At 44.4% G+C, this 18,360-nt stretch overlaps 3 protein-coding genes across 7 annotated transcripts in view; 2 read left to right on the top strand and 1 right to left on the bottom strand.

The window, feature by feature from the left end:
* SDR39U1 (short chain dehydrogenase/reductase family 39U member 1) overlaps positions 1-4,153 on the top strand; it is a 4,327-nt gene extending 174 nt beyond the window's left edge. Inside the window, exons 2-6 of one of the 5 annotated variants that reach the window (XM_027669373.1) lie at positions 236-342; positions 677-759; positions 1,344-1,465; positions 2,537-2,680; positions 2,904-4,153. In XM_027669373.1, coding sequence (XP_027525174.1) covers positions 236-342; positions 677-759; positions 1,344-1,465; positions 2,537-2,680; positions 2,904-3,319 — 872 coding nt within the window. In that variant the 3' untranslated portion in view covers positions 3,320-4,153. The other 4 variants (XM_027669374.1, XM_027669377.1, XM_027669376.1 and 1 more) reach the window with 4 other exon arrangements.
* A 2,793-nt stretch (positions 4,154-6,946) lies between these two features.
* Positions 6,947-10,617, top strand: LOC113960056 (olfactory receptor 4D1-like). The gene has a single exon (XM_027669396.1). It carries the CDS (start codon positions 7,697-7,699, stop codon positions 8,444-8,446), a length of 750 nt encoding a protein of 249 aa, XP_027525197.1. The 5' UTR covers positions 6,947-7,696; the 3' UTR covers positions 8,447-10,617.
* Positions 10,618-15,598: 4,981 nt separating this feature from the next.
* On the bottom strand, positions 15,599-17,770 carry LOC113960038 (olfactory receptor 4D1-like). The gene is given in 2 exon segments (XM_027669370.1): positions 15,599-16,307; positions 16,310-17,770. Coding segments are annotated over 2 exon segments (933 nt in total). The 5' UTR covers positions 17,183-17,770; the 3' UTR covers positions 15,599-16,247.
* Between the last annotated feature and the right edge of the window lie 590 nt (positions 17,771-18,360).

The raw sequence follows: 18,360 nt of genomic DNA on the forward strand, positions 1-18,360 counted from the left end.
TGAGCGTGCGGGGACACCGTGAGCGTGCGGGGACACCGTGAGCGTGCAGGGGGACCGTGAGTGTGCGGGGTCAGTGAGCGTGGGCAGCCCTGTGATCGCGACGCAGTTTTGAAGGGGAACCAGCCCCCTCTTCCGCCCATGGTGCGGGGCCCGGCGGGGGGCGCCCTGGGCCCACAGTGATGCCCCTGCAGTCGGGGTCCAGATCCTGGGTGACGGCCTATCTGTCTCTCCCCAGGTGGAGGGACTGGCTTCGTGGGCAGAGCCCTGACCCAGCTGCTGCGGAGCCGCGGGCACCAAGTGACCCACGTGTCTCGACAGGGGGGCAAGGATCGGATCAGCTGGGTGCGAGATGAGAGCGGTCACAGGAGGGGGCCGTGGCAGGGCCGAGGAAAAAGCCCGCTAGCCCTGGCCTGCCATGGCATAGAGGGAATCTGCCGCAGGGAATCTGACTCCTATGGATCTACTTTTGGGCTCCTGGGTGCTCCATGGGTCACAGTCATTGGAATGGGTACTACTGTAGTTCCAAGGAGCAAAACCTTCTCCATTCATGCTTGTGCTCCAGGCAGTGTCAGAAAGGAACTGGCTGGAGTTCTTAGGAGCCTACCCTGCTTGGTTGTTGGGAAGGCTTGAGCAGAGGGGAGGCTTGATATGTGATGTCTCTGTTACTCCTGCCTAGGAAGAGTTGTCCCGCACTGGACTGCCCCTGTGCGATGCCGTGGTCAACTTGGCTGGCGAAAATGTGCTCAACCCTTTCCGCAGGTAACTTGATCTCCCATAGTGCTGTTGGGACAAGGTGAAGGCAAGACAGTCCTGTGCTTGTCAGGGATTGTGGAAAGGGAGGAAACAACATGTCCAGGAAGCTCTTGGGTTAACTAACTGTTGACATCTGTATCCTCAAGTATCCAAAACATTTCTGTGGGCCTGTTAGGTCCTGAGAGACCTTTGGAAGAAAGGTTCCCTTCTGAATCTACAGCTGAAAGTCAGAAAAATTAGTTCTACTTTTCCAAAAGGACATTGGATGCCTACATTTAATAATGCAAAATCAGAACCAAAGTTTGACTTATATGAGGAACAACATCTCTGTTGTCCAGCTGCTCTGCTGCCTTTGTCCTAAGGCAGTCCAAAACTCACAATGTTTTGAGGGAAGTGAAGAGCAACCATCTCCCAAAGTTCCTCTGCATTTAGGTTGTAAGGTCACATGTCCTCCCGCTGCTCTGGAGTGGGGGGAGTTCCCATGACTCCTGATGTGCTTGTGAGCAGGTGTCTGCTGGGTCCCCGCTTGGTGCTGTTGTTTCCTAGGTTGTCCTTGTGAGGAATATAATCTGTGGCTCTCCCTTTCCCAGATGGGGTGATACCTTCTGCAGGGAAGTCATCAGCAGCCGGGTTGAGACCACAAAGACCTTGGCCAAAGCCATTGTTGATGCTGAACAGCCACCCCGTGCTTGGGTCCTCGTCACTGGCGTAGGTATTGGTTGGGCCCGGCCAAGATATGACTCATGCTGACCTGGAGAGGTTTCACCTCCAGACAGAAACATGCTGCCAGGGGAACGCATCTTGCCCTGAAATATCAGCTTTATTGCCATCAATGTCACTGTGTTTAGGCAAACCTTGATCAACTTTTTGGTACTGCTGAAGAGGAATCTGGGTCCGTACACTTTCTCTTGGTGTCATTAGGACAGCACCTTTTCTGTGTTTTCCTGGGAAAGCCTTTAGACATCCTGTAGAACCGATTTGTTTAGACAAATTGTAGCACCTCAGCTGAATCTCTCTGCATATCTCCAGCTTTGCATTTTTGCTTGCTACAGTCTTGAAAGCTGATGTAGTTTATCTTCTGTAATGCCCAATTTTAGTGCAGGTGCCATTCTGTGCAGCCAGTTCAGTGTGTTGCCTGCAGGCCTACTTGATTTTTGGGGCTGCCAGCTCAATCTCAGTATTAGTGTATCCCACTGAACTCATAGAGCACATCGGTAGTTGAAAAACTCATCAGCATTGCCCTGTGCTGTTCATATGGGGATGTCCCTGGGGGAGTGATGAAGTTCACAGAATCGTAGAATCCCGGAATGGTTTGGACTGGAAGGGACCTTAAAGACCATCCAGTTCCACCCCTCTGCCATAGGCAGAGACACTTTCCATTAGACCTGGTTGCTCCAAGCCCCGTCCAACCTGGTCTTGAATGCTTCCAGGGATGGGGCAGCAACAGTTTCTCTGGGCAACCTGCACTAGTGCCTTCCCACTCTCACGGAAGAATTTCTTCCTAGTATCCAATCTAAACCTACTCTGTTTGAAGCCATTTGTCCTTTTGTCAGTCATTGTCAATAGTCTCTCTTCAGCTTTCTTGTCGGCTCCCTTCAGGCACTGGAAGGCCACAAGTAGGTCACCTCGAAGCCGTTTCTTTTCCAAGCTGAACAATCCCAATTGTTTCAGCTTTTTCTCATAGAAGTTCTGGGCTTCTGAAGGCAGGGAAGATGGTCCATTGGGGAAGGGGGGGTTGGTCTCATCATTCAACCCTGACCCCGTTTCTGCTGTTACCCTTCAGGCTATTACTGCCCCAGTCCCACAGCTGAGTATACTGAAGACAGTCCTGGAGGGAATTTTGACTTCTTCTCACGCCTGGTGAGCTCCTGGGAGGCTGCAGCTCTCATCCCTGGGAGCCCAGCTCGTGGAGTTGTGGTGAGATCAGGTGAGATCAGGTCCCTGAGGGGCCTGTTAAGGGTGACTGCATTGGTTCTGGTGCAGAAGTGTGAAGAGGTGGGAAAACGCTATCAGTTCTTCTGTCTCTTCTTGCTGAGGTCCTGTCCCAATCCAACCCTCTAAGGAGTGTCTCCTGCTTGTAGGTCTGGGCATGAAGGAGGCTTTTAACCCTTTTGGGCAGGGCACCTGGTTTCACTCTCTTCTCCCCACAGGTGTAGTGCTGGGTCGAGGTGGTGGTGCAATCTCTCAAATGCTTTGGCCTTTCCGTCTGGGACTTGGAGGCCCCTTGGGCTCTGGGCTCCAGCCCTTCCCATGGATCCATATTCGGGACCTGGCTGGGATCGTGTGTCACGCCCTGGAGAGTGAGTGCCTGCAAGGTGTCCTCAATGGTGTTGCCCCGTCCTCTTCTGCCACCTCCAACGGCACCTTTGCTCGGGAGTTTGCTGCAGCCCTGGGGCGCCCAGCCCTGCTGCCAGTGCCTGCCTGGGCTGTGCGGGCTGTCTTTGGGGCAGAGCGGGCTGTCATGCTGCTGGAGGGACAGAGGGTGCTGCCGAAACGCACCCTGGAGAGTGGCTACTGCTTCATCTTCCCTGACCTGGCTGGAGCTCTGAAGGAGATTGTAGCTTGAGGCCTCCTGGGCTGGGCTGGGCCGGGCCCTGTTTTTGTGAGCTCACATGCACTCGCCTGGGTGAAAGTGGGGAGCCCTGCCCCTTGACACTTCCCCATCCCCATCCAGAGAGAGTGAGCGATCTTTTCCCCATCTGTCTCCCTGTGTGCACCCCCAGTTTGAGTCATCCCTCTTACTGCCATCTGCAATCTCTGTGTTAGCTGCACTGCATTTGGGGAAGGGCACAAGCCCCTCAAAGGATTGTGGCTGTGGAATTGCACATCTTTCTTTTTCCACAATGTGCATGTGAACTGCTGGCAAAGTAGCCGGGGGTGTAATGTCTTCTTCCCTGAGAAGTGGGTGGCAGCAGGAAACTGGTTGTAGTTATTAGCTGTTGTAATTCTTCCGTGGTACTGGAAGTTTTTCCCCATCTTTCCTTCATGATGACATAGAAACCTACTTACGCTGTTCTGCTTTGCCTTTCTCAATCTCAGTGGTTGTGCTGGTTTAAAGGTAAACTGTCAGGGGAAATGAACCCAACTCAAAAGAGATTGTAAGTCAGAGTAACAATTTAATAAAAATAATACAATAAATACAATTATACAGACAAACAATTGGTTTTAGCCCACAAAAACCCAGATGTATAACCCAGCACCCTGGGGCACGAAGAGAATGTTGTTTGTTGGCTCCCATGCTGAGCTCCATGTGATCCCCTGAGTCCAAAAGTAAAAGGAGAGTAGAAAAACGTGTTGGTGCGAGTGATGGTCGCAGTCTGGTTGAGAGTGGTGGTCACAGTCCGGTCGAGGTTCTGGTCCTTCTCTGGATCCTATGGGTGGTACCAGAAGTCCCAAGACCCCAAGATTATACACCGTCAGGTTCAGGCCAGAATGCCCAGTACCTCCCTCAGGACGGAGAGTTCCACAATGGGTGTAAGGACAGGAGCATCCTCCTATCTCACAGGCCTCTTAACACCCAGTTTATAGCCTGAGGGATCAGGTGTGCTCTGGGCAGCTGCTGCAAATGGTCTATTGTTAACAATTTCTGGGAAATGACACGGAGGGTGTAGAATACACAGTTTGGGTTGCACCCACGCAGTGATGAACTGGTCCCAGCTGTTCTGACTAGGACAGTGGTTGTGGGAGAAGATCCATCTTTAGGGGATGTTACACTCCAGTTTTTAAGCTATAAGATGCCCAGAGTGGTTACATTTTTATTTAAGACTATTCAAAGGCCTTTTGGTTCATTATAACCTCGAATTAGTGTCTGGAGAAAGAGTCAAACACTCTTCTCTAAGAGAAATTCTTTTAGTTTAGTGAGAAAAATAAGATATTTTGGAAAAAGGTTTTACAGGAGTAAAATTCAACCAAGAAAAAAGCATTTCACTAAAACATTCAGCACAAAAACCCATTCCACAGAAAACACTCACTACAATCAATATACCAGCTTTAGTAAAACACAGTTCATTGGTGTTAAGTTACCGATGAGAGAAGGAAAAGAGTAAAAGAAGAAAACAGATGAAATGTAAAGAAAGAGAGAAGGAAAAGAGGAGAGAGAGAGAAAAGGAAAAATGGTTACTGACAAAATTTGATGGTTCACATAGTTCAGGCTGCAGGAAAGGAGAGAAGGTGGCGGCTCATATGGAGTCTCATGTATTTATAGAGTTTAGTTTTCCCTCCCAGGCAGGATATCCGGTTACTGACCCTTTAGAGCTTTCCAGGCCAGAGTGAGTTGTGCTGTAGCCAGTCATAGGCTCCAGGGGTGTGGTGTGGGTGGGCTACCAGGCTGGTCTGCCTTGACTGACAGCCCAGCTACAGGCCTTCAGTGATGCCATGTGCTTTGCATGGACTGCAGGCCTTCCAGCTCTGCCATGTGCTCTCAGCAGGCCTTATGTGCAGGCCTTACCATGTAGCTGCAGGTCTAGGCCCAACTCTTCTTCACACACACACATATTCACAGTGAGTTGGTTCCAACCCATGTCAGTCATTCAGTGAGATTCAGATCCCAGTATCTCACATGGGAGTACAAAGTGTGCTGAATATGGATTGTTTGGAGACTCTGCCATCTCTTTTCTTGTGGCTGGTACCAAGTTGATGTGTCAGTACCTCCAGCTGAGTCTAGTCCCAAGAGTTACATCCTTCCAGGGTTGCATGCCCCTCATGCTGTGGCAGGGATGAAGAAGAACACTACTTTGCCAGCCTTTAGGGAAAAGGGTGGCAGTGGGACTGTGGTCCCTGGACTGCTCTTGAGGCCTTGGCTAAATGCCCACTACATCCAAGCTCGTGCTGAGGAGAAACTGGGTCATCTTGGTGTTAGATAGCCCAAGTCACTGCTTTAGTCTGAAGGAGCATTTTCAGCTATTGCTTTCATTGTACTTATCTCAGACCAGTGTGCTTTTCTTTTATTCATCCCATGAGGTGGTACTTGTGTTCAGGGGGTTCCCCCTGACTGGGCAGTGAGAATATCCAAGCCACCTGGGCTGCCTTGGGAAGCAGTACATCTCATGGAGAAGATTGCAATTTCATAATCTCATACTGTAAGGAAATGTATCTATATGCTTCCCTTAACCCTCTGTAAAATCCACAGAGCAGTTAAATTCATTATAGCACTGCTTCTGGGGAAATATTCCTAGTGCTATGTAATTTGGGGCTAGAAAATTCCATTAAAAGGTAGTTCAGGCAGATAAAAAGACCTGCTTTGTTTCTGAAATAAGAAACCATCCAGAACAAAGCAGTCCACATATTTCTGGTTTATGTCAGGTTAATGTAGTTATAGTAGCTGAAGGATCACTCTTGGTGATGTCCACTTTCCTGCCTCTTTGCTCAGTCCATACTGGAAAGAGAATGGCAATCTTCTGGCTTTCCAGGCAGGAAAATTAGAATATGACTGTCTAGATGTAACTGGAGATAGTCCTTGCAGTCAGTGTAAGCACAGCCAGGTGAAATGGGACATCAGGAATAGCCATGAAAGCAATGTGGTCTGAGCTAATGTGGTTTGCTTGGACTGTGTCTATGCTGCCTGTAAGTTAGGTGCAGATTCCTTCCTCTTCCCATGTGCTTCAGTTTCCTGTCCATGAAAGCAGGCTGACCCACTCTGACATACAGACCCAGTTCCATGTGGGACAATCAGCAGTGCTGCTCTAGTTACTCCAGCTGCCTTTTTAGGGCCTCAGGCTTCAGTCATCTTCCCCAAATATTGTGACCTGCAGCATCCTTCTGTCTACCAAGCTGATTAGCCAGCCCAGTTAGGTTGTTTCTGTACCAGTATGTACCTTGATGATTGCAATAGCTTTGGGTTGTGATTGGAAATGAAAACAAGTGTGGCTGAAGAAGAACAGTCAGTCTGCAGCTCTTCTGAAAGAGGGTTTGTATCCCACAGAAAACTGCCACTAAGCAGAGTTCCCAGGCCTTGGACTCCCCACCTGGATGTGTAACTCAGAATTTTTGAAAGGTTACCTCTGCATGGTGTTTGGCTTAAACACATGTCACAGGTCTTATCTGAGCTTTTGTCACCTGAATCCAAGTGTGTGATCTGAAAGCACCATCTGCTGAGTACAGTTAAGACTTTCCATCGTGATAAATTCACACACACTCCATGCCCCTTTCTCTGTGGTAGAGCCAGAAAAGATGCATGTTCAGGTGACAGGAGGCTGAATGGATCCTGGGGTTTTGGTCTCATTCCAGCCAAGCTGAGTGATATGCACTGGTGCCTTGCTTTGCAGTTAGCTTTGGGCTGACTGCTGAGTTGCATCACAGTATCAAAGACAGTTTAATTCAGAGTTCTTGGAACCACTGATAGTTCTGCACCATTTGTGTTGTTAGTCCACCTTACACATTCTTTCACAAATTGGGAGACATTGCTGTTTTCCTAATAAAAGTTGTCATTTCCCTTCCTTGTACCTCTTTATTTCCACTGAACCATGGTTGAGACTTGACTGGGACAATTTTCTGGGATTGTAGGAACATGTTGTGACTACCCTTCCTATAGATTTCCCAGTCAAACCCAAACATCCCCTCTCACAGCTTAAAAAATTGTAAATCTGAAGCTGAAATCCAAAGCAAAACTGTAGCTCCCAAATTCCATAATGTAGACTCCAACCACATACTTGCACTCTTCTCCTACCTACCTGTAGGGAGCATGTATTGGTTCGAAACACACACATGCGCACACACACACAGTCTAAGAAACATGGACAAAGACATGCACATTCCTCACAATTGAAATCGGTAGTACTTGGGCAGCAGGGAGGGAAAGAAAATCTATTGGCTAGGATAACTGTCATTCAATGCAGTTATTTCCTTTTTAAGGTCAAGAATTTCTTGTATGACAAATCAAAAGGACCAGACAAGGCCTATCATTAGTTACGATATTTCAGGATAGTGTTTTTTCATACTTGGTAGTATGCTAATCTGCCTTCATTGTTCATGGGTATATTGTCCTAGCAACCCATATTGTACTGGATCATTTGGATCCCAGTTAGGGTTTTGTTTCATTGCAGGTGCAATGGCTTTTTTCCTTGTGGGGATGGCAATTGATCAGTATGTGGCCATCTGTGTGCCACTGTGCTACTTGTCTGTCATGAACTGGAATATGTGCACAGGATTGGTGGCAACTGCATGGTTCAGTGGATTTCTTCATTCTATTGTACAGATTGATTTTCTTCTCCAGCTGCTATTTTGTGGTCCAAATGTACTGGACAATTTCTACTGTGATGTCCCTCAAGTCATCAAACTGACCTGCACTGATACTCTCATGGCTGAACTACAGATAGTGTTTAATAGTAGAGTGATTATTATTGCTCTTTTTGTAATTTCTTACACTGACATCTTGCTTAAGATAAGGACATGCACCACAGAAGGGAAATGGAAAGCCCTGTCTACCTGTGGAACCCAGATAACTGTTGTGAGCTTAATATTCATCCCCTGCATCTTCATCTATGCCCAACCTTTTAAGAAATTCCCTAGGGACAAGGTGGCCTCCCTTGTTTATACTGTGGTCACTCCAATGGTAAATCCAATGACTCACACATTGAAAAACACTGAGATGAAAAAGGCCATGAGGAGAACACTGGGAAAAATATTTCTCTCAGGAGGAATACAGAAACCAGACCAGACAGCAGATCCAAAGACATCAGGTCTGGTGCTTCCATGAGAAAACTGTTCATCTCTCCTTCAGTAAGTGAGCAACTTTCTAGGTGTGAGATGAAGGCAACATTCACCTCCCATCAGCTTAGGAAGGTCAGTCACGTGTTTTCTTGTCCTCCATGGAATGTGCAGTATGGTGTGATTTCTAGAGCCTAATAAGAGTTTTCTGCAATAAATGACCTGCAAAGACATCACCATGGCACACCCGGGGTACTGACCATGTGAGAGGCCCTAACCTCGCCCTTGTTCTCTCTGGTGGAAATCACAGCTGGGCATTCCACTCCAGCATGTCTCACTTCTCTTCAGCAATCTAGTGTAGTTTCATCTCTAGGTTAGCATACCAGAAAACTAGCTTGGCAAACTTGATTTTTATATCTGCTTGTCACATAGTTACAAAGGGTCTTTATAGTAGAGTCAGATATAGGTTCATTGTACTCCTTTTCCCTCTCTTATCCTCACTTTGGATGGACTGTGTAGATTTTAGGATCAGTCCTGGAAATAAGCATCCTGGTCCCACATTAGACAACAAGGAGCTGGTTGAGGGATAAGATTGTCCCAGGGCTCACTCAAGGGTGCTTCAGGGATGGAGGTTCTGCCCCCACACCATTCCCCTCTTCTTTGCTCTGCCCCATCCTCCAGTTTTATCTCAGCAATCCTCACATGATCATGGTCTCCTACAAATCCAGAGTCTTCTACACGGAACAGGCATTCTGAACATAATGCTAAAGAAGGACAAATGTGACAAGTGAGGAGGCAGACCTCCCGTGGTGTTTCTGAATCACTAAGAAATTAAAATTTATTTGTAGATCCTGATAGAAGATCTAAAATTTTTTTTTGAGGAAATGTCAGGCCCAAAACTGGGCCACCTGGAACCAGGAAGAGACCTGGGGGAGCAGGATGGATGTAGAGAAGAGAAAATTCTGTCTGCAGGAATATCTGACATCACCTCATGGAGGATGTTGTATGGAGGAGAAAACTTAGAAGTTCCCAGATCTGCCACAGTGCTGCTGAATACCAAGCCACCCAACCTACAAATGACCTCAAACTCAGAATTAGCATAGTCCTTTGGGTCTCAGATACAGCTAAGTGTCCTTATGCCTCATATGGTAGGCTAACAAGGCCACAAAGGGCCTGTGTAGTAGGTGCCAGAGATAACGGAGGTCTGTGCACTGCAGGTGCCACCAAATCCCCTTCAAAGGAGCCGGATGTCAATACTTCTGGTCTGTTGTCTGAGGAGCTCTTAGGTGACATAGACACTGACTGGTTGTCTTTCACTTCTGAAGGAGTGCTGAAGGACTGCTTTCAGGGTCAGTTGTGTGACAGGAGTGCAAAGGGACAGAAACTCTCCACCAGAAAGCATGAGGCTGCTCAGAATGGTGGTAACTGTGCTCCTCAAGGATCATGCTTCTCAAGGACCATGGAGCCAACCCTGTGTGAAGAAATTTCCTCAATACATCAAATCTGATCATGGACACCATCCCAGATTGGGGATGCTGCTGTCCAGGTGTAGGTGCCTCTTGCTGGGTTTAGAGGGATGGTGGCACCATGTGTAGGAAACAAGCTGTGGTCAAGGCACTGAGTTGACAGGTGGAAGGATTGCAAGAAGGGACAGAGCAGAGATGATAGCAAAGTCCTTTACAGCGTTGATGGACATGCAGCTGGAACGCACACTTTACTGAGTGGTGAGTAAGACTCAGGGTGAGAGAGGCTGGATGCTTGTGGCCTCTGACAGAAGGAGATGCTCTCTTTATAAGGCACTTTTTTTCTTTTGCCAGAGGACAGGTAGGAGAGTTAAGAAAGGGGATAAGCAAATAATAATAATAATAATAATAATAATATTAATAATAATAATAATACCTACTTCATATGCAGCTATATTTGGATTCTTATAGCACACAATAGAAAAGGTTTCATGAGGACTGAGTCCATAATATGATGGATGAGCAGCTGACTGACAGGTCAGGCTCAAAGAGGCTGCATGGAGGTCAAGGCCATAATCATGAGCAGAAAAGCTTCAGCTGCTCCTAGGAAGTGGAGGAAGAAAAGCTGGGCCATGCAGGCCCATAGGAGATGGTCTTATGGCGTGAGAAAAAGGCAGCCAACATTTTGGGCAGGGTCACAAAACAGTAGCAGATACCCAAGAATGCCAGATTGGCCAGGAAAAAAAACATGAGTGATTTCAGCTGGGAATTCTCTCAAATTGCAAAAATGGTAATGGCATTGCCTGGCAGAATGATCGTATAGAAAAGCAGGAAGGAGAAGAGAATAATCTGAACTTCACAGGTTTGGAACAATCCCAAAATAACAAACTCTGTAACTACTGTGTAGTTTTCATGTTCCATTTTCATTCTGCAGAACCCTGAAAAAAAAGACAGTAATCATGAAAATAAAAAAAAAAACATTAACAGTCCAGTGCAAATCTACAGAAATGTTTGAACAACTTAGGGCATATTTGGATTGCCTAAAATGCGTGCCCTTTTCCCATTTCCTGGTGTTAGGGAATTCCTAATGGTGAAATACTTGAAAACCTGTAACTTAGATTCCTGTTAACTTGGGCATTTTATTGAAAATCTCTGGGACCATTGAGTTCAACCTATGACCAGACACCACCACGTGAACTAGACCATAGCACTAAGTGCCACATCCAGTCTTAAACACATATGGAGATGGTGACTCCACCACCTCCCTGGGCAGCCCATTCCAATGTCAGGGAGTTGGAGAGGTCACGCCTGAGCCTCCTTTTCTCCAGACTAAACACACCCAGGTCCCTCAGCTGCTGCTCCTCCTTCTTTTTCTTCTTTCTTTTTCCTTTTTTTCTTTTTCTTTATGTTTTTATTTTTATTTTTCTCTTTCTTTCTACCTTTCTTCCTTTCTTCCACTCTCTTTTTCTTTTCTCTCTCTCTCTCTTCCTTCCTTCCTCTCTTCCTCCCTCCCTTCCTTCCTTCCTCCCTTCCTCCCTTCCCTCCTTCCTTCCTTCCTTCTCTCTTTCTTTCTCTTTTCCCATGATTTTTCTTTTAATTTGTGCTGACATTATATCAAAGGATCTGATATATCAGAACTGAGAGGTGTTTGTTTCTTTTCACTGCATACAAAGAATGGGTAGGTCACAACTAAAGGTATACAGTCCGTGTGTCTAAAGTTAAGTGAAATTAATTCCACAGTGCCATATTTATGGAATGAGGTGGCTGGATTGTAGTCAAATTACCTGCAAAGGGAAAGGTGTGCATGAGACTCCTTGTACCCACATCCTTGTACCTTTGTTCCTTGATAAAGGAGTCTTGGAAAAGCCACCTGCTATTCATGTGTAAATTGCATGATCCAAGCTCACATGGGTCATGCTCACTGGTTCACTTTCCCCACTTGTGGGTTGCCTGTGGGAGTTTGTAACTCAGCCATGGCTCAAGGCTTGACCGCCCTTAGAACCTCCTTGAGGAGATCAAGTGCTCCCATGCCAGGAGGTGATCTTGACAGAACCATAAGCTGTGGCAGCATGTCAAGAGCTCGTTTTTGTCAAAAAAAGTTAATTAATTAGTTATAAAATACCATTTCACACAGACTTCTGAAAATAATTAATAGAAAGGAATGAAAATGTTGAAATGTATTATTTTTGTTAAAATGCGTTCTTCCATAAAAATGCATTCAGAGTAAGTGAAACATATTTTAGACACGGTAATATCTAAAGATATGGTAATGTCCTTCATAACATAAGGAAACTAACTTTCTTACCTTTTACTTATCTTTTTTTTTTTCTTTTACTAGATCTCCTTTTAAACCAAAACTCATACTGTATTAATTAGAAACATTACCTAAGGTATCACAAATATGGTACATTTATTTCATTTGTTTACTCTGGATAGCATGCTGGGTGTAGTTTGTTGTGTGCACACATACCAGATGAACATACATAGTTGCATACATATGCATTAATATTTAAAGACTGGGGAAGAGCCAATGAAATGCCTTTGCAACTTCTGTTTCTTCTTTATTTTTGTTCAAAACATGAGTTTGGCTCTATTACAGCTTATTGTGAACTCTGAATGAAACTAATTGTTTAAATTAATTTCTGATGGGCACCTAAGGAACCAGATATGGGCACTATCTTAATTCATGAGAAACCTAATACTGTGGGACAGCAGCACCTGACAAAAAATTCCCACCTTTCCAAGACGTGTGCCGTGGTGGTTCTGAGGAGGACAATGCCTGTACTGGGTTCTGTGACATATTTACCAAAATTTCTCTGTCTTCCTCATGTAATCTCAATACTGTATGCTAGGGTTTGGATCAACCTTATGGGAATGTCCCCTACAGAGTCCCATGCCTGTCTCTTTGAGGCATAGAAAAACTATATAAAATTAATACCATCTTGAAATCAGATTAGGCATGTTAAATCAATAGTTCAAATATTGGGGTTGGGGAAATGCACCCAGCCACAAACTTCTGCCTTAGTCTATTTGTGCAGTTCTGATCCACTAAAAGGCATAATTTAACCAGAACTTCCCTTCTTTATAGAGGAGAGAGGATGGTGTAAGTGAGCTCAGCTGTAGCAAAATCAAGGGCTCCTTCCAAAATACCAAAAATCGGTGCTCCTTCCTAGGTGTGAAATTCTGATTTACAGAAGCCAAAGACCTGTCTCACGGTTTACCAAGCCAGTTTCTATTTGGAGTATCTTTCATGCAGACATGATATATGGAGATAGGGAGCAGAAGAGATGAGTTCAGGAAACACGGTAAGTTGCTGACAGTTTTTGATGGGAGGGCCCTGCAGCAGTTATAAAAAAGGTTTATGCTAAACTGATGAATGATTTTGTATGTCTCTTTCTTCTTGGACTGCAGTCTGAAACATCTTTAAAAGAGGCATGAATTTAAAAGCTTGAATCATTTGAAATGTGATGTCCCTTAAAGTGATTCAGGCTAATTACACTACTGTTATTTTATTAGAGCAATTAAGCTTGCTTTTTTTCTTTTTTTAAGAAATGCTTCTTTCAGTATTGTCTTTTCAAGGAATAAAACAAACAAAAAAAAATATCTCTTTTGGCAGAAGTACAAATACATTAACTCCCAGAAGGAAAGTCTGTAGAAGTGTAAATGAAGTTTCATTAACTCTGTTTCTCCAGAAAAAGGGGTCAGTTAACTAAGTCAGATGACACCTCTAAACCTTCCTGGCAGAGACAGACTTTAAAGATCAGTATAACCACATTGGCAGTGAAGATTTCTTTTGCTTAACCTCAATTTGGAAACTACAGTTTGAATGTTGCAGGCTCAGGTTCAGGCTATTAACCAAGCCAAATTGCCTATTCCATTCAGAACAAACTCCAAAACCATCCCTACATTTGAAGGTTTAGAGGCAATTTAATTCAATGTGTGGAAATTGGACTGATATATGGCAAGGTGCATGTACGTGACCTTGGGATATATGCAATTAATGCAGCACTCTATAAGGTGAAATCTTCTCGAAAGGGAGGGTGATATTAGTTCTAAATGCCTGATTTCATTCATTCATAGTCATTCTCACAAAGGTTTCACTTGTTTCTGCTTCTACACTTCCATAACTAATAAGATGCTTGTGTCCAAACAGTCTGGTTGTTATCACTGTTGTGAAAGCCAGAGGTGTGCAAACCCCTGCTATTTCACTGCCCTTCTGCTTCTTGTGTAGGTATTTTATGGGTCCAGTCTGGTTCTTCATCTTGGTTTTATCTTTTCTGCTTCAGTTTCTTTTTTTTTTGCATGATGCTCTGTGGTTGTTTAAATCAAATCACATACAATGTAACGTAGCAATTAAAACACAATATTCTTTTAAGTCTTTTTTCTACAGTTTCTCCTGAGGCTTTCAAACACATATCTCCATTCATACTTCGTTCATTTCCAATGTAATATTTAAGATTACAAAATTCCATAGGGCAAATTTCTCATTCCTTTGTCTCTTTGCATTGGTACCAAAAAGAAGAAACACCACCTTGTATAATTTGGCATTCAGCAGCACTGAGATATGGAATTCGCTTTGTGTTTTTTATAATGGATGTCTGTTAGCTACCTTACACTAAAGCTCCTTAGTAGTTGCTCTTTTCTTCACGGTTACTGCATTACTACATTCTCGTTGGACTGAACTTGATACTGGTTTGACCTGGGGACATGGAGCTGCACCAGACTCACCTCACTTGGACTGCCAGATTCAGCGTATTTACCTCTAAGAGAAAGATCTTTCCTAAGAAGTTTGTTCTTTTTTTTCCCCTCTAAACAAATGTGACCGGGCAACTCACACTCACTGCTCTGTGTAATCACATTAAGTTAAGCTTGATCTTCCTCTGTACCATATATAGCATCTTAAAGGACAAGAGTTATTGTCATATGCTCAAATTTGGTGGTTTTTTTGTTTGGGGATTGTTTTTGGCTCCAAGTGCATGAACCATAACTCGGATATGATGTTGAATTCAAATGTGCCATTGTCCAAGACATGTGGCAAAGGCATGTAGAAGTGTTTGAGAGTGCAGCAAAAGCTGTGATAACTTTGCAAGATTGGTTCTGGGGAAAAGTGTCAACTTTACTGTGTACAAAACTGAAAAGTGAATGAAATTTCCTCAGAACTGAGAGAGAAGTCATCCTGGTCAAAATCAGTCATTGCTCCAATGCTTGATCCCATAAGCTACTCACTGAGGAACGCAGAGCGGATTATAAAACATCACAACTTTCAAAATGAGAAATTCACCTTTCTTGGTGTGGTTGTTTTCTTTTACAGAGAAATGTGAAAAAAACCCAGAGAAGCGGATACTGTCAAATTTAAATAACAATAATTAGCAAGTGACTAAAATGACAATACTGTCTCTCAAGGTACTAACTGCTTGGGAAAAGTGGTTTCTGACTAATAAAGCAGTGAACATGCATTATAAAAGAATCAACAGCAATAGCAAAAACATTCTGTTTCTCTTGCTGCCCTACCCCCAAGTAGGCTTGGGGTGGGCAAGAAGTTTGGAAGAGACACAGCCAGGATAGATGACCCAAATTGTTCAAAGAGGTATCTTATGTCATATGATATCATGCTCGCCAAGGAAACTGGAGGGAGTTTTTAAAAAGTAGCCATTGCTCTGAGAATAGCTCAGCATTGGCCTGCTGCTGGGGAGAGACTGCTTTGCAACACGTCTCTTTTTTTCTTTTTTTTTTCTCAACTTATTAAACAGTTCCAAACCAAAGATTTTTCACTCATTTTTTACTAATTTTTCATCCAGGGAGTTGAAATCCCTCATCAGGATGAGAACCTGCAAATGCAGTCCTGTATCCTGAAGCAAGAGCCCTTGCCAACTTGCTCCCCCTGGTCAGGCAGCCTGTAGTAGACCCTAAGAGTTGTGGCAATAAGAATTAAGTGATCTGAAGAAGAATAATTTTGTAGAACAGATTAATTTTTTTCTCACAAGAATGTAAGGTGACTGATATTAAAAAAGAGAAGTCACTCATCATTAGACATAGTAGCAGAAAAAGAAATCATGCCACTGAAAAGCCAGCAGGATCCCTTTACTTATGAAAAAAAGACCAAAAAAACCAAACCTCCTAAAAAACAGCAAAAAACCGTCTTTCAGCAGAATATCCCGCTCACCTTATTTAGTGTTAGAGGAACCTGCCCTTGACTCCACAGACTGTATTGGTGGGAACTGCACTTAAAGTAAAGGAAGCTTAGTTGAGTTTCCTCTGACTTAGTTCTCTGAAAGGGTTTCTCTTATGCAAATGTCTTTGCTGGAATTTCGGGTATTTCAGTCATGGTAAGTTGCAACAGTTACAAAGAATAAGGGCGACCATTCAGCAGGGAGTAAAGCTATTCCCTTACAGAACCCTAGAAACAAGTCTCCTGATGGCCTTTATCATTTCAGTATTTCTCAGGGTATCATTTCAGTATATCTCCAGGGATTCAGCACTGGAACAAGCACAGTGAAGAAGATGGAGGCCACTTTGTCCAGTTCAAATGTCTTGAAGGGCGGAGCATAGATGAATATTCCTGGAATGAATGTTATGCTTATTGCCATTATCTGGGCAACACAAGTAGACAAAGCTTTGTGCTTTCCTTCTGCGACTTGCCTCCTTATCTTTACTAAAATGGCAGCGTATGAAAGGAGCAGAAAGACCAAAATTACTGTGAGGATCAGTCCACCATTTGAGGTCATCAGCAGCTCTGTCAGGTAGGTGTCAATGCAGACCACTTTCAGCACTTGTGGGACATCACAGTGGAAATTGTCCAAAGTGTTGGGACCACAGTAAGGTAAGGGAAGAAGCAGAGCAATCTGTGTTGCAGAGTGAATGAATCCACCTGCCCATGACCCTGCCACTAGACCTAAACACACCTCACAGTTCATTATTGTCACGTACTGCAAGGGCTTGTGTATGGCCACGTACTGGTCAGCTGCTATCACTGCAAGAAGGAAGACTTGAGCACCACCAACAAAGTGCAAGAAAAACATGTGAAGGATGCACTCCTTGAGTGGAACAGTTTTGTGCTGGGAGACAAGACCTGACAATAGAATGGGAGTACTTACTGATGATTTGGTTATATCTGTGAATGCTAAGTAAGCCAGGAAGAAGTACATGGGTGTGTTCAAGTGGAAGTCAGTGATAACAGTGATGAGGATAGTGATGTTTCCCAACCAGGTCATCAGGTAGACAGTGAAGAAGACTGTGAAGAGGAATTGCTGAATCTTAAGACTGTGGTTGAAACTCAGGAGGACAAATTCCATTACAGGACTGGTTACATTCTGTGGCTCCATCCATTACCATCTGCGCATGCCTGTGAGAGGAAAAACAGAGAAAGGAGACTGATGAATTTAAGATTTTCAACACCAAGAGAGATGATCTTTCTGCTCTCTTGGCTCAGAAACTCCCATTCTAGCAAACTCCTTATATCCCTGCACTACACAGTGAATATTTTGTTCAGCGGAGGTAATCTGAGTTTTTGGAACTGTTTCTTCTGATCTCCAGTTTTTTACTCTGCATCTCTACCCTTAAAATCCAGTGTGACTTTACAATTAGTTGCTATCTTCATAAATAGGCTTCTGTTTGCCCAGTACTCCAGGCTTTGGCCCCTCCTCGGTGCAACAGTACTTCCCTCTAACATTACCTTTTACCCTTCACACATCTAAAGCACTTATTCCACATAGGACTGCTTTGTCTGCAGTCTCAGAGCTGTCTGATTCCTCTTCTCCACAGAGGATTACAAAGAGAAAACAAGAAAAAAACCCCAACAAACCACTCATACATTCATTCTGTCTAAGCATCGCGGTAGGAACAAAGTTGCTATGAAATCCGTAACTTTCTTGGGTGTGAAGAAAGGTGGGTTTACTGTAGCCACTCAGGGAATCCTGCTCCAGCAATCAATGAGAAAATAAATACTTCAGAGTACTTCAGAGTGTTTTATGGTGTAATAGTGTTTCCCGTAGTATTCGTATGTTAGCCAAATGGAAACAGAATATATTGTTGTCTTTCCAGCCCTAGGGCAGTCAGTTCCAGTGTACTCCACACCCCTGCAAGTAAAAGCAAACTGTGGCCTACACTCTGCTGCCAAAGGAATGGAGAAGAACTCATTAACAATGTCAGTGGTGGCACTGCTTGGCTGCCTTGGACTCCAGCTCATACTGAACTTCCAACATCTCTGGCACAGCGGCATCAATGGTGGTGTGATTTCATTCAGGCCATGATAGTCCACTGTCAGTCTCCACACTCCACTGGACTTATGCGCTAGCCATACAGGACTATTAAAGGGGGAGCGAGTCTTGATGACCACTCCCTGGCAGTCCAGTTCACGAATCATGTCCTGGCTGGGGATCATGATGTGCCGGTTAGTGTGGTATTGCCGACATTGCGCTGTTGTGGAAGCAATCAGTACTCATTGCTTTTCATCCCACAGCAGAGGGGTCCTCTCAGAGACCAGACAAGGTATTCAAGTTCC

This window comes from Corapipo altera, unplaced genomic scaffold (assembly GCF_003945725.1).
Source record: "Corapipo altera isolate COAL_440 unplaced genomic scaffold, ASM394572v1 145, whole genome shotgun sequence".
NCBI classification, from domain to species: Eukaryota; Metazoa; Chordata; class Aves; order Passeriformes; family Pipridae; genus Corapipo; species Corapipo altera.

Coding starts and splice junctions, on each gene's coding strand:
- LOC113960056 (XM_027669396.1), top strand. CDS start 7,697: ATGCTAATCTGCCTTCATTGTTCATGGGTATATTGTCCTAGCAACCCA.